The sequence below is a fragment of the Capsella rubella genome, unplaced genomic scaffold (genome assembly GCF_000375325.1).
Source record: "Capsella rubella cultivar Monte Gargano unplaced genomic scaffold, Caprub1_0 scaffold_1, whole genome shotgun sequence".
In the NCBI taxonomy this organism is placed as follows: Eukaryota; Viridiplantae; Streptophyta; class Magnoliopsida; order Brassicales; family Brassicaceae; genus Capsella; species Capsella rubella.
The window spans coordinates 10,313,830-10,328,647 of NW_006238923.1; the positions used below are offsets into that span (position 1 = coordinate 10,313,830).

The 14,818-nt window shown below is 33.0% G+C and overlaps 3 protein-coding genes across 3 annotated transcripts; 1 reads left to right on the forward strand and 2 right to left on the reverse strand.

Moving 5' to 3' along the window:
* Nucleotides 1-532: 532 nt before the first annotated feature.
* LOC17898059 lies at nt 533-1,943 on the forward strand. Its single transcript, XM_006304965.2, has 2 exons — nt 533-761; nt 850-1,943. The coding sequence occupies exons 1-2, from the start codon at nt 576-578 to the stop codon at nt 1,834-1,836; spliced, it is 1,173 nt and encodes a 390-aa protein (XP_006305027.1). The 5' UTR covers nt 533-575; the 3' UTR covers nt 1,837-1,943.
* Nucleotides 1,944-2,203: 260 nt separating this feature from the next.
* On the reverse strand, nt 2,204-3,789 carry LOC17900438 (calcyclin-binding protein). Its single transcript, XM_006305537.2, has 5 exons — nt 3,571-3,789; nt 3,141-3,284; nt 2,790-3,029; nt 2,630-2,689; nt 2,204-2,536 (listed from the first exon to the last, which is right to left on the reverse strand). Exons 1-5 carry the CDS (start codon nt 3,679-3,681, stop codon nt 2,435-2,437), a joined length of 657 nt encoding a protein of 218 aa, XP_006305599.1. The 5' UTR covers nt 3,682-3,789; the 3' UTR covers nt 2,204-2,434.
* Nucleotides 3,790-6,036: 2,247 nt separating this feature from the next.
* On the reverse strand, nt 6,037-8,315 carry LOC17897791 (glucan endo-1,3-beta-glucosidase 11). Its single transcript, XM_006304879.2, has 4 exons — nt 8,205-8,315; nt 7,744-8,086; nt 6,846-7,566; nt 6,037-6,429 (listed from the first exon to the last, which is right to left on the reverse strand). Exons 1-4 carry the CDS (start codon nt 8,266-8,268, stop codon nt 6,343-6,345), a joined length of 1,215 nt encoding a protein of 404 aa, XP_006304941.1. The 5' UTR covers nt 8,269-8,315; the 3' UTR covers nt 6,037-6,342.
* Between the last annotated feature and the right edge of the window lie 6,503 nt (nt 8,316-14,818).

Consider the following 14,818-nt stretch of genomic DNA (forward strand, 5'->3'; position numbering starts at 1 on the left):
ACAAAGCTTTTTTGACATTATTGCGTAATGTCTTTTCCTTTTATCGAAACCTTTTCACATTCTTTGTATAGAAGAAAAAGTTTAGGGCTTTCTAATTATAAACACTTTTCACAAATCAATCTTTTTATGTGTTCCTAGCTATCATCTCTTAACAAAGCTAGTCTAGACTGGTTTGAACTTTGAAGTCAAAAAAGAAAACAAGGTTTCCATCTAAACAAAACCGTCACAAAAAGAAAAATGAAATGACAACATTTCGATTCTTTCGTGAGCGAGTGGCCCATCACTATTATATAACCCATTTACATATTTAGGAGTCAACCCATTTCCTTAGAAGCCACGTTAGATGTTTGATCCTTCTCTCATTGAATAAAAATATACTCCAATTTAAAACTAATAAAAAAAGCAAATAAACATATATGTCAATCAACTTATTAAAGAACGTGAATTACGTAAAACCAGAGGATCAAAGCTTGTAAAAATTGTGACAAACAAAATTTCTAAATAACAACAAAAACCAAAAAAAGAAAAAAAAGAACAGAGAAAGAATCAAAAACAAGGAAGAACCAAAACAAAAAATGGCGTATCGGAGACGACAAGGGATCTCGAGAGCGTCAACGTTCAACGATGACATCTATAACCAATCACCTGATCATGATTACGGTGATCTCAAAGGTCACTCCAATGGCGGATCCTTCAGATCTTCTCAATCTTTCTCTTCTCATTCCTCCCTTGCCGCTCAAGCAATCCGTGCCTCCTCTCAGGTCTGATCTCTCTCTCTCTTTCTCTCGTTTTCTCATTTCAAGAGGTTACGTTCCCTGCAAGTTAACCTAAAAATCGACCAAATCTCAGGTTCATGGATTCACGGCTTACGAGGATAAGAGCGAGAGTCGTGGATTCTGGGGGATCCTAGCTCAGAAAGCTAAATCAATCCTGGAAGACGAAGAAGAGCAGCAGCAGCAACAACAACAACAACACAACGACGTCGTTCTCGAACCCTCGAACCCAACCATACGCAAAAGCATAGACAAAATCACAACATCTCTGAATCAGATCGGAGACAGTTTCGAGAAAGCGTTCGAGGAAGGTCGTACGATGGTAGCTTCTCAAATCAGACGTAAAGGATCAGATCTAATCGATTCAGACAACAACAACAACAACAACAGTTATAACCAATCCTCTGGATCAAGCAGTCCATGGCAACCGTTAACACAGCCAAAACCGCATGAGTCTCAACTCAAAGCGTCACGTGACGTTGCCATGGCTACAGCAGCTAAAGCCAAGCTTCTCCTCCGTGAATTGAAAACGGTTAAAGCCGATTTAGCTTTCGCCAAAGAACGTTGCTCTCAATTGGAAGAAGAAAACAAACGGTTAAGAGATAACCGGGATAAAGGTAACAACAATCCAGCTGATGATGACCTAATCAGGCTTCAGCTTGAGACCTTGTTGGCAGAGAAAGCTAGATTAGCTCACGAGAACTCGATTTACGCTAGAGAGAACCGGTTCTTGAGAGAAATCGTCGAATACCATCAGTTAACTATGCAAGATGTTGTGTACATCGATGAAGGTATCGAAGAAGTTGCTGAAGTGAATCCTTCAATCACAAGAACGCTTTCGATGGCTTCGTATTCGGCTTCTGAACTGCCATCATCAGTCTCGCCTTCGCCTTCTTCCCCTGCCTCGCCTTCTCGGCTTTCGGTTTCTACCGACATTTATCCGGTTTTGGTTCAGCAGAGTTCAGCTAGTGATGTTATGGTCGAGAGCCCTAAACCTATTCGACCACCTTCTTTGGGATACACAGATGATGGTAAGAGACCATCGTCACAACTCTCTGTTTAGAATCGATGAGAGTTTTAATTACTACCGTTTTTGATTATGTCTGTTTTGGATACTTGTTTGTTTAGTTACAAATCTTGTTCTTGATTATAATAACTTGGTTCTTGATTGATGAACATCTTTTTGCCTTCTACATCCATATAACGTATATCTTTTATTTCCAATGGAAGTTTTGGAAATACCGAAATGAATAATAAAATTGTTCGAGTTTCACGGCGTAACGGACTCTTTTTTTTGTTCTTATCAACTTACACGTAGCCACGTCTTAGAAGTTGGACCTCGTCTCAGTGTAAGATTAGGTGCCAAAATCTGATAATTCAACCCCTTTGAGAAGAAACATCTCAGATCATGCAAGATTTGATCAGCTTAATATAAAAAACAAAGGCTTCTAGTTGCTTAGGAATATTAAACAAAAGTTCGAGTGCTTACTTATAAACAGCTAATATCCAAAACAGAAAATGCATCATTAGACTAAACTCCAAAAAATATTTCACTTTTGTCAAGTTCTTTCAAAGATAGGGTAGGGTTACTAGAACATAAACGCAAACTTGCTAGGTTACAAAAGACGAACTTGAGAATGGTAACACTTGTCAAAGGAGCTTCATAGTCCTTTCAGAGGATCTGTTGCTTTGCCAGACCTAGCATCTGTCCAAGCTTTGGCTATTGTCTTCTTCATTTCTTCATCTCCATCCTCGTACATGTTCTGTAGTTTTCACACATCAAACAAAAAAACATAAACAATAATGAGAAGATGCACAAACATATTCCTCAACCTCACGGATTAAAAGAACCATACCTTCATCATGCCCATAATTCCAGCCATTGGGTCTTTCTCTTTCTCTAAACTCGGTTTAAGCTGAACGAACCAAAACAACATTTTACCATTACTTATAGTTTCCACCAGATAAATAGCTCCTTCACCATGACATGTTGTTCTTGAGTTTTCGGTTGCTTACCTTATCTTCTTTGTGGTGTATATCAAGCCAGTTTCCTCTGGAAGACTTGAACATTGTGATAACTATCCTCTTAGGCTTAACAAGCACTTTACATTTCTCTGGCACAATCTCCTTATGCAACTTCGGGATCGCACATCGGTAATTCTTCCCTTGTACATCATGGATTTTGATGTCCAAAGACATTGGCTTGAACTCAGCTTGAACATTGTCCTGACCAACATCTTCCAAGGATATGTACATCTGTAACAAAAAAACGATGAAGAAACAAGAAAACCTCATTAACATACAACAAAAACCTTCACTTGTGGGGTTAAACTTAGTCTACTCTTAAGATTTAATAAAAGGTTATACCTTGACTTTTTCATTGTCTTGATCCCAGCTGAATGTTCCAAGAGTGACATAGTTCACTACCGGAGAAACTGGCTTAACCGAAGAAGAAACTGGTGCAGGAACTGACACTGGGACCTCTGGCTTCGCAATTGCAGAGTCCCTTAGCTACAAACAAAAGATTCAATCTAATCAGAAACCCAAGTATAGTTTTTTATAAAAGTTTAACTCAAAAGTGAACTCCTGTCTCCTTTTAATCATCAAATGACAGCTAAATCCAAGTTCCAGATATTCACACACACACGTAAATACAAAGAATGAAACAGTTGTTCTGTAAACCCAAAACTAATCCTAGTTCTGTTCCATTTACAGATAAGAGAAACTACTTAACAACATAAAAATTGCAAGGATGAGATTTATGGCGAAAGAAAAGGGTAAAAAGTGTATTTAGTACCTTCTCCAAATTGGAAATCTCGGAATTAATGAGATTGAGAACACGAGGTCTCTTGGCTATGTTCTGGAGTTGTCTGAGTTCTACCAAATCAAGCCCTGCCTCTTCCGCCATGGATATAAAACCTTAGTGAGCAGCTTTGTTTTTCAGAGGATACGAAACGTAGAATCTGCGCAGAGAAAAGTTGGAGTTTTATATTACAGAGAGACACAAAGTGAAGCGAAGGGAAGGAGAAGAGAGAGAGTCTTGTGGAGGAAACTGGAACATACTAGAAGAAGCCCTTTTCATTTCTATAACTTATTGGGCTTTGTTATTTCTTACCGAGCCAAGCCCATTCGATAAAACATCACCTGGAATTTTGGGTTTTTTTTTTTTTTTTATCAACCAAGTCCAAGTAAGTGAAAATGCCTATTTCAAACTCAACAAAACAATTTTAACAGTGCATTTTTTATTTACGATCAAATCCACAATTATTCCAAACTAAACAATTAAAAACTTCAATAACCTACTAATGTACACAATCCCACATGTTCATAAAAAATTAAAATCTAGTTAAGACTTCTTAATCTGTAAATAGTATTATTCTCCTTCTAATATTGTTTCTTCGTATTTATTGTTTGTGTTAATATTTTAGACTTTTACCAACCAGTAGTGTCAGGACAATGTCATTTACACATTACGTAGTAGTAGTACAAAGAGATTTGAACTATGAAGAAAACAAAGAGTGTAGGTTAATTAGTTTGTCTAAGTCTTAGTTTAGAAAAGGACTAAAAACTGTAGTTGTTATGTGCTGTTGTGGTACTGTGGCACACAAAGCCTGTTTAACTCTACTCAGATTAAAATGTATATATATTTTTTTTCTTCTCTTTATGCGTTTTAGAGTAACTCTTTGGATAAAAATAAACAAAGATAAACAACTCATTATTCATCGAGCCACACAAAAAAGGGAGAGTTTGATTGTCGCCATTTTTAGATTGGTAAAGTATATTGGTGCCCAATTAGAAAAACTTGGTTTTTAGCCAGATTGTTTTAGATTTATTATTTTTGTTTAGAAGTAGGAGATTCAGTGTTACAAATGTAACGATTTTATTCTTGCATTATATATAAAGTCGCCAAAGGGACGATCCATGTGCTTAACATGGAGTTGAGGTTGATTGACATCTCTGTATACCTAATATGAGCTTAACTTGTCTCTCTTACGAATTATTCATTCAATCATGTGTCCATCTACAAACAAAACTTCTCACTTTTCTCTTTTGAATTATTCTATTCGATCGATGAAAATATTTTTGAATTGGACGTAAGCAAATGCACATACGTACCTGGCGTGATTTGTTAAGTAGTCACAATAGTAGTATGATTGAGAAACAGATTCTCCTGCAACATATATGATCTTGTATTTCTAACTACATAAATTTAAGGCAAAATAATATTCTGACCTCTCTCATTTTCATATGATTGTAAGGTAAACCGTGATCGATGAGTTATAACAAAGAGCCAGAAAGGAATAGGAAAGTCGATGAAAATATGCATTATTTAAAACATATTGAGGTTAGAAAAACAAGTAGCAATTGAATCAAGATTTTAAAAAGCAGAATAAATCGTAAATTTTATATAAAAAAGAGAAAAAAGCTTCTTTGAAAAGGGACGGCCAAAATGACTATTGTCAAACTGCTGACGACTTAAAACATGGTCGTGGAATAAAGTTGGGACCGTCCATATCTACTTATATGCTTCCAAATAAAATAAGTTTAATTTACTTTAATTTTGATAATTTGTTTTTACTTCTTACGTTAAAGCTAGTAAGGGAGCATTATACTCTCGTCCAAACAAAAACAAAACTAATAATATAGATAGATCAAATGGTGATTGAATTAACGAATATCCCACAAACATGTATAGAGTACACAAAGTTCATACAACATACATGTGTCATGTCTGCGTTTATGAGTAGTGTCATGTGAGTGCACGTACGTACATATACCAAATATGCAATTTATGTATAATGCATGCATGTGTGTGTATAAAGAGCAGACAATATAAATATCGAATGCTGACGGTGAGATGAAAAAAGGAAGGTATCGTATGACCAAGGTAAGGTTTTATGGATTCCACGTCCAAAAAGATACTAAAAGATAAAAGAGCCTTCACCTTCGGTGTAACCAATCAATAAAAAAAAAATCTGATATCATTATATAATCTGTACTTTAAAGTTATGTTTGTTAGAAGTGTTGAAAAAACGAAAATATTTTCTGTTTAGTATATAATGATTTTTATTTTCTGCTTCACGTTACCCATAGTAAACTAGTAGTATATACACGAGTTATATATTTAGAGTAGTTTCTCTTCCTTACTGATATATAATTCATATGTACTATGTCGTATATAATATAAAATAAACCATATTTACATGAAATGTTGCAATGACATTGTATTCCTTCAATTTAAACAAGAAACACGAATATCATTCAGTTATGAATCAACACGAAAACTAAGTTACACACGTTTACTAATAAGACAAATACTAATACATTTCTATAATATGAATCGTCAGTTTTTTTGTTTTGTTTTTATACATTGGATTCGTTTTGCAGTAGTACTACATCCACTTCTCAAGTTAATTAATTTTCTGATTTGTGTTGTCTTCAAAGAATCATCTGAGACACTTTTGAGAATAGTTTAATTCTTCTCGTTGAAAAAATGAACCGCATTAGTGGACTGATCTCTCTATTTACAAATATATTATAGAAGCTCTCTCTGAATTTCCTTTTGCTTCTAGTACGGTCTTCTAATTAGCATTTGAATGGCCAACAAATAAAGGCATGTCCAATATATCAACTGTTGCGTTCCCTTCTTTATACCCTGTTTAAAAATAAAATACGAACATTCAATATATAGGTAATAATGAAGACCACGAATTTCAATTAATCAATGTTTTAAAGAAATCAGATGGTGTGGATAATCATAAATATCACACTAGATAGTGAGTACTAATCATGTCACTCCAAAGAAATATATATCTAACTTTATGTATAGTTTATTAAATCTTATATATGTTTTAAAATAAATGTTTTATAAGAATATGTTCTAGAAAAGCCGAACTTTTCAAGTATTAAACGTCACAATTAGAAGAAAAAAACGTCACACTTCACTTCTTGTAAAAAATGTTTCTCAATCAAAGCCTTTTCTAAAAGATTTAAATGTGATATTTTTAAAAGAACATATAAGTAGAGATATAGTAGAAGAAACAGAGTAAGTAAAGTCAATGTTGAACATACCGTGGAGGCAGAGGAAGTGAGGGATATAATAGAACTTGAAGTAGATGATGATGATGTTGATGATGAAGATGATAGTAAACCTACATTGTAAGCCATGGTCTCATCAGGTTGATACAGTCCATAGTTTCTCTCAGAGGTTGGTCCTGGTTTGAGGTCTTCATTGAAGAGAGCGAAGAGATAAACATCAAAACTCATGTTTGGTCTCAATGGCGTTCCTTCACTCTGAAGTTGTCTCTTCAGAAGATTCTTGTTATAAACCGCTGCGTTGGCCGGGGTGGCTCCAACCTCATCTCCATCACCTTTAGACGGCCACCCTGTCTCCGAGACCCCAACTTCAATATCTTTATAGCCAAGCCTCGCCATGGCAAATATCACAGCGTCCACTTGAGCGTAGAGCATGTTGTCGTAGTGGTACTTTGTGTAAGGGTCAACCATTCCAGGGTTAGGGTTGAAGAGGACGTAGTCTAATGGGATCTTAGTTGGCGAATCCTTGTAAGCGAAGTAAGGGTAAGCGTTGATCCAAAAAGGAGATTTCGTGTTACGCAAGAAACTTAATAGCTGTGTCATTACGCCGGCTACTTCCGGCCTAAAACACCCGGCGGAGGGAGGGTAAGATTCTTGAAGGACCGATAGTGAATTTGGTGTCGATACTTGAATGTACTTGTCTAGCCCGGTTTGGACCAAAGCACCATGAATGCTCGTCATTGCAGGCACAAGATATCTGCGAAACATAGAAATAACAAGGTTGATGAATACTTTTATTTTCTGAATAAGAGGACCCGGAAACAAAACAATATTTAAATCGATCTCAACAAGATAATTTGGGTTAATAAGGTAAATCTTGAATGTGCCAAGATTTGAAAAGGAGAACAATATATAGGAATGTTATGTAACAAACCCTATGAGGCTTGAGTCATCGTCAGTGTATAGTTCGTTTCCGACGGCAATACCGCCGATCTTGGTGGCCGGAAAGTATGGTTTTATACGGGTAGTAACCCACTGGAGAGCTTGTTGAGGGTCGACTAAGTTGGGAAGCATTTCATTTTCGACGGTAACGAAGATCTCGATGTTGGAATTGGCGAATGAGGTTAAGACTCGAGGGTTTGTGTCGTAGATTCTTGTCTTATTGATATGGAGTGAGCTCAAGAGTTGTAGAACTTTGTCCGGTGGAGGAAGATTGTCGCCAACTTGACCGTAGTTTATGCCAAGAGAGGAGACCCTTTGAAACAACCATCCATGTTCTGCGGAAAAGAAAAATGTAATAGAAATTAAAACAATGTAATGAACAATTGAAACTGAGATGATGGTTATTTTATTTTGTGTTGTTAGGCAGAAATAAGCAATTATTAGAAAAAATACCTAAGAAAATTAAGGAAAACAGAAGAAGAACAATAGAGTTGGTCATGGCGATTCTGCTAAACATAGAAATGGCGAAGGAGAGAGAGGCCAAGGAGATAAAGACTGAGGGAGAACGAGAAAGTGCTTGTAAGAGAATCAATGCAATGAAATGTGGGGATAGATATAGGAGATGAAGGATTGAGAGAGATATGGGACCAAGTGTAGGGAGAAGAATAATTATAAAATTTATAATTTAGAGATAAATAATAATACTTTACACTGCCTGCCTCTTTTCATTTTGTGAGACATATATAGGGTCGTCTTCTATAGTAAAGGGTATATGATTCATTTGTAATAAAGAAGTAATGTATTATTTTCATTTTACTCGTTAATTTAGTAATGGGAGTAGGTTTGGCAAATAGGTTTATCTTATGGGGAAGTCTACTGTAAAAAAAAGATAGATAGTGTTTGTCAAAAAAACATTCTTTGTGAGGCAACATGGGTTTCATAAAACATTTTGGACCCAAGCCAAAAAAATAAAAAGAATGACATCTTAGATTGTCTCTTTCCAACACATTGCCAACTATGTCAGTCCAAAAATAAAAATAAAATTGAAAAAGTGGCCTAAAGAAGAACACTTTTCTTCAGAGAAAGGCAAAGGTGGGAAAGATTGAATTGCCCACTATAATGGGTTTTTAATCTTAACAATATGTCTTTTGGCTTTGGCTATAGAAATTGGAGGATCCCAAATTTGGGAGTTGGGTGAACGAAAAATTTGGAAATATAAAGAGTAGAAATCACACCATCATTATGATAAGAAGGATAGTGCTCTTATCTTCAAGTTTAAATATATTTTTTTTCTTTTTGCATCTTGTGAAATAAAAGTTCCTTTCGCAATTGTTTTTGTTATATTGTTAGAATTATGTTTCACATCAAATTATAATATAATCTTTATTAAATGTGATAATCAATCTAGGTTAGGCTGGAATTTGATTTTAGCATACGCATGTGGCATAAACTAATTGACATTTCAATTCAGATTTTATAGTTACCTAAACGTTTATTTTAAAAATAATTCAGAAAAATTCAAATATTAATCGATTTAAAAAGGTCCATCAGTAGTAAATGCTAAACATAGTCGATATACGAATTTACAGCCTAATTGGCCCCAACCAATAGTGTAGTTGTTTAGTGCAATTTTATTATTCTCGACACAAATTTTTCTCATGAGTTTGATATTAAAACATTGAAAACAACGTTCAAGACTTTAACTATGCATGCACTGGGGGATGATTGTAAATTTGTAATCCAACTTCATTTTGTTTATAAAAAGGTTGAATTATTTTTGCGAGATTTTTTGGAAATTTGGGTTGTTGATTTTCTTATAGAACGACTTACTATATCGAATTCTGATTAATTTCTGAAATTATATATATATATATATATATATGTTAAATAGATCAGAGATCTGAAAACATATGTAAAAGTTGCTTTATGAAATTATGCAAGAAAAGTGACCCAATTTTTATCTTTACGTAACTATCCCAAGAATCTAGTAACTTTTGGAAGATGAATTCCACTAACCATACTTGTTTATTTGTTACACCCTTAATTACATATATACACTAATACACACAACAAAACATTACTTTAAAAACTATATACAAGAACGAATATGCAAGTGTACTTGTTTTGGGATAGGACAAATGAGCTGATGCTAGTGGTGCGCTTTATGACATCTCAAGATTCCTCCGATCTGATTTTATCACACTAATCTTTTGTTTTCCTTAATCTCAACTCGAGATTCTAATGTAATCAAAGTTATAAATTAAAAGTAAAATAGGTTGTTGAATCATTTAGCTAATGGAATATTCTATGCGTGAACTTATACCAAGTTTTGAATCACATGCATGGTTATAGCTTGTTTTCATTGTCATTGATAACAAACAGAAAAATATTGTGTTAACATCTAAGCTCTTTTATAACTTAATCATTAACTCATTATCAGTAGTTATATTATTCCCAAGCAGAGTTACAACTAATTTAATTAATTCATAACTCTAACGGCATGAATTAAGAATCGAAAGAATATTATTTCTTGTGGCCTATTTTCTCTTGTTTTATTAGAAAAAATCAAATAATATATTTAGCACATTTTAAAAATATATTGTCCTGTATTTTGAAGAAAAAATCTTAATTTGGTTTGTTTATTTATTTTTAAGTACGAAGGTTTTCTTAACTTCGACGACTACAAAAGAAAGTATTTTTACCATTATTTTTCAAACTTTGTCCAATAGGTTTGCTAAGGAGATATATATATGGACAAGATTATTTTGTTGGAAAACAAAAATAACGAACATTGCTACTTATGGGATAGATGTGATGGATGGCTAATGAATTAGTGAGGTTGGTGGTTATGACTTATGACAATTATAAAAAATCAGCCAAACGTAAAATTTGACGTAAAAAGAGAAAAAGAGAGAGCAAGAGATTGGTCTTTCCATCGGAAAGCAAAGAGAGAGCACATGTTTGATTACTCAACAAAATAATTGATAATTATGTCACTAACAATCCACTAATTAAACCTTTCGAGTTAAGTAATATGGTTAGGAATCAATCTCTGGCTCTCTTTTTTTCCATTCATATGAAAATTGTAACACCTCTTTGTTAGAAAGTAGAAACCAAATAATTCATAAAAGTTGTATCTTATTGAACATAGACACACAAATGTCACATTGACGCGAATTCCCAAACCTATGGCATACATCTAATCTCATATGCAAATTAACAGTATTACTATTTACTTACATAACGACTTACGTAACATCTGTATATATATATATATAATTGAAAGAATATATGTCAAGATAATTTTTACATCAAAATATCTTTCTAAATTTAGAAAGTTACATCTTATACGTCTAACATTAAAATTAAAGTGATTGAAGGCGTTGGGTGGTTGCAGCTTTCTGTTTTTCTTTTTGGGTAAATTTTTAGAAAACCAAAATTAATTAGATCTTACGACAATTGGAAAAAAGGAAAATCTTACGACAAAAAAAAATGCAAAAAGTAAATTTTTAGTATTTCAGTTGGAGACTATATGAGATTTTTCTTTAAAAACAAAAATTTTAAACTCACGCAAAACCTATTTCTCATTTAAATGTTACTAATCCAAAGATTTCTAACATTTTAAATGAAAGACTAAGCCAAATTTTGCTTAAATGACTAAGCCAAATGTTACTAATCCAATATAGATAGTAACATTTGAACCTTTCTAATTTGTTTTCGTAGAAATTTCACTAATTCTAGATATATCTTTTCTTTCATGGTTGCAACCTTGAAAATTTTAAGACACGCGTCTGCGTCAAAGTGTGCCACATCAATCGGATTGAATCTACTAAGGCTAACAAGATTAACTCCATGATAGAAAGAAATAAAAGATGTTGTGCTTGACTTATATAGAGAACATGATTCCGTGTACTCCCTGTGGTTACTTAGACCATGCATGGTGCTTTTAGTAGATTTATTGTTATTTTTTAGAAGTTGTTTGAATAAGAATGGCCCTTCTTTTAATTTCTTCAAAATTGTGTGTTAAAATAAAGTCATCTAATTACTATTATATTCATGTCAGCATGTGATCTGATTGGTAAAATGATTTTTTTTTGAAAACTTAAAGCTTAAAAAAAGTAAAAGAAAAATAGCTTTAATGGTTTAAATAAGAAAAGTTAACAATGTGTACTAGAGAGAAAACAGGAGTATGATAATTAATATCAATACATGAAAACATTGTATCCATGCAGAATTGTACTATTTTCATAAAAGTATTTAGTAGCGAATACCATTAAAAAATGATTAATAAGCAAATTAAAAAGAAAGGGAAGAAAAGAGAAGAAAGCATATGCTTGTGTATCTTCCATTGCTTTAGTTGCAGCAATGAATCTACAAAATCTAAAGAGAGATGAGACCAATGTAGTCAATCCATCATATTCTATCTTTCCCATATGCTCGAATTAAGTTTGTATGTTGATAAAGATCCCAACCATTACAACTTGAAGGATATATACATATTGTCATATCTAACTATATTTCCTTCTTCACTATAATATTTTTACTTGAATACTAAAATCAGGAGATATAACTCTTCAAATTATAGCTTTATATGCTCAAAATTTACGTTTTCATCATCTATTAAAGCCAAATTAAAAAAAATATATGTATATTAAAATAGAACTTTATGTATTTTAATTAATGTGTTGTTGACAAAAAAAAATTATGTTATGCACTTAATAATTTTAGACATCAATAAAAAATGGAAGATATAAAACAAATTCTTAATTTATAGCTAAATACTCAAGTTTTTGCCCGTTAAAAAATCCGTTTTATAATTGTATACTTAATCAGATGCTATACATATTCTGATGATATATATACATAATTTGAGCACTCGTTAAACCCAAAAAAATAGATGCTAGATCGTAATTTATATATGCATGTATATTTTATTAAATTAACTTAGTGAGGAGGATCACCATTGGGAACATTCTTTAGTGAAAGTACAATAGCAAAAAGGAGATAAACAAAGATAAGGATTATTTTCAGAAAAACAAATTGAAATGTCTATACACAATAGACGAAAGGCTGAGTTAGGGGAGGGAGAAGATGGGAGATAACATGTGCATGTGCATGTGTGTGTAGTGTTTTTCCAAAGGCATGTTTCTTTTTCATTTTGGGTCTCTTTAAATCTTATTTGCTTCTTTAACAACTTGGGTTTTATAAGACAAGAAGCTGGAGTAGCTGGTTAGATTCCATCATGGTATATATGCAAATATATATATTACCAACTATTTCTAATTTCTGCCATATTTAAACAAGTTTTCGATAAAACAAACTATATAATTATTTATATTTACATCAATCTCTAACTAGACTTTAACCATTACAGCACCAGATGGGTTTTTGGACTATCCCTAAAGTCAAATGAAAAATGCAAAAATTAAATAAAACAAAATATAACTATAAATATAATGTTTCACTGCATGGTTTGTGTGATGACTTATCAAATCACCATCAAATTTCAGTAGCCAAAGTCTGGTTTTCGTTTGAATAACTTCCAAAAAAGGTAAGCATTATGAGAAAATTAGTACTCTGTTTCATTTTTAAAGATGTTTAGGATTTTAGCATATAGATAAAAATCATATTAAATTTCTTTATGTTTCCTTTTTCACATAAAAGTAAAACGTATAGAACAATAATTTAGCGTGACCTTAATATTAAAGAAATTGATTTTTTAACGGTAAAATTTGATTTGGTCTTCTGTTAAATTTTTTATACCGTGGATCACTTGTATCAGCTTTAGTAGGCCTGGCCAAAATAACCAATAACCGATTAACCGAACCGATTAACCGAATCAGTTCGGTTTCGGTTCGGTTTCGGTTATCTTCAAATAACCGATTGGTTATTATAAGTCTCAAAATTCGGGTTCGGTTCGGTTTCGGTTACTAACCGATAACCAAAATAAACCCGAAAAAACCGAATCTATACATATGATATATGATTATATGTTTACCTTATATGTTCAATTGAATAGATGTTTGGTTACTTGGTTGCTTTGGAGGATACAATAGGACTCAACAATCTTTATTTCATGGGAATGGCAAAGCTTTGGTCCGATCAACTTTGTTTTACTTTTCTCTCACTCTTATCTCGGCTTAAACTTAGATTTTCTTTTGTTTTGTTTTTCAAACTTAGAACTATGTCCTTCTTCTCTTATCTCAACTTAGTTCGTAGTTAGACTTGGATGTCTCGTTTCTTTCCCTTTTACTCACTTGGTGTTATAATTTAAGATTTTTAACGTTAGCAAGATGAGTTTGAATTCACAGGAATTATCGGTTAATTCGGTTAACAACCGAACCGAACCAAAGACTAACCGAACCGAACCGAACCAAAATTTCTAAAATATCCGAATGGTTATTATATTACTATATCCATACTAACCGAAACCGAACACAACCGAACCGAAACCGAATGGTTAACCGAATGCCCAGGCCTAAGCTTTAGTACATCTTGAACTGTATAGGTCATGTCGGCTGGATAACTATTGAGCAACATTTTAGTTAATCACTTAGATGTTTGATACATAAGTCATCGACAAAAATATCTACATAGTATATAAATTACAAAGATGGGCAAGCAACACTTGAACTATAAACATATCCTAGCTTCTTCTTTTTCTTGAAACTTTTAACTTGAATGTTCATATTTTCAACAAAACAAAACTAGTAAACAAATACCGCAACGTTATGACATTATCATCACAGCCTTAATATATGATCAGTGTTTAAAATATTTATCAGAGCTATTCTTTTTCATAGCTCGATTCGATAATCTTTAAAAAAAAGAAACAAAAGCATTTTTGCCATCGTATAAAATAGAGGCAATATGTTTATACTTTGGATTATGATTTGAGGCTATGAATGATAAGATAACTAGATAAGCCAACGAGAGTAATGAAAAGCAAGAATGCTTATTGGCTTGATTAGAAGCTCGATAAGATTGGATTTCACCTTGGACGCTTTTTAATTATTTTAGGTTTCTTTTAGGCTGTTATCCATTTTCGAAAACAGTATTGGTCCAAC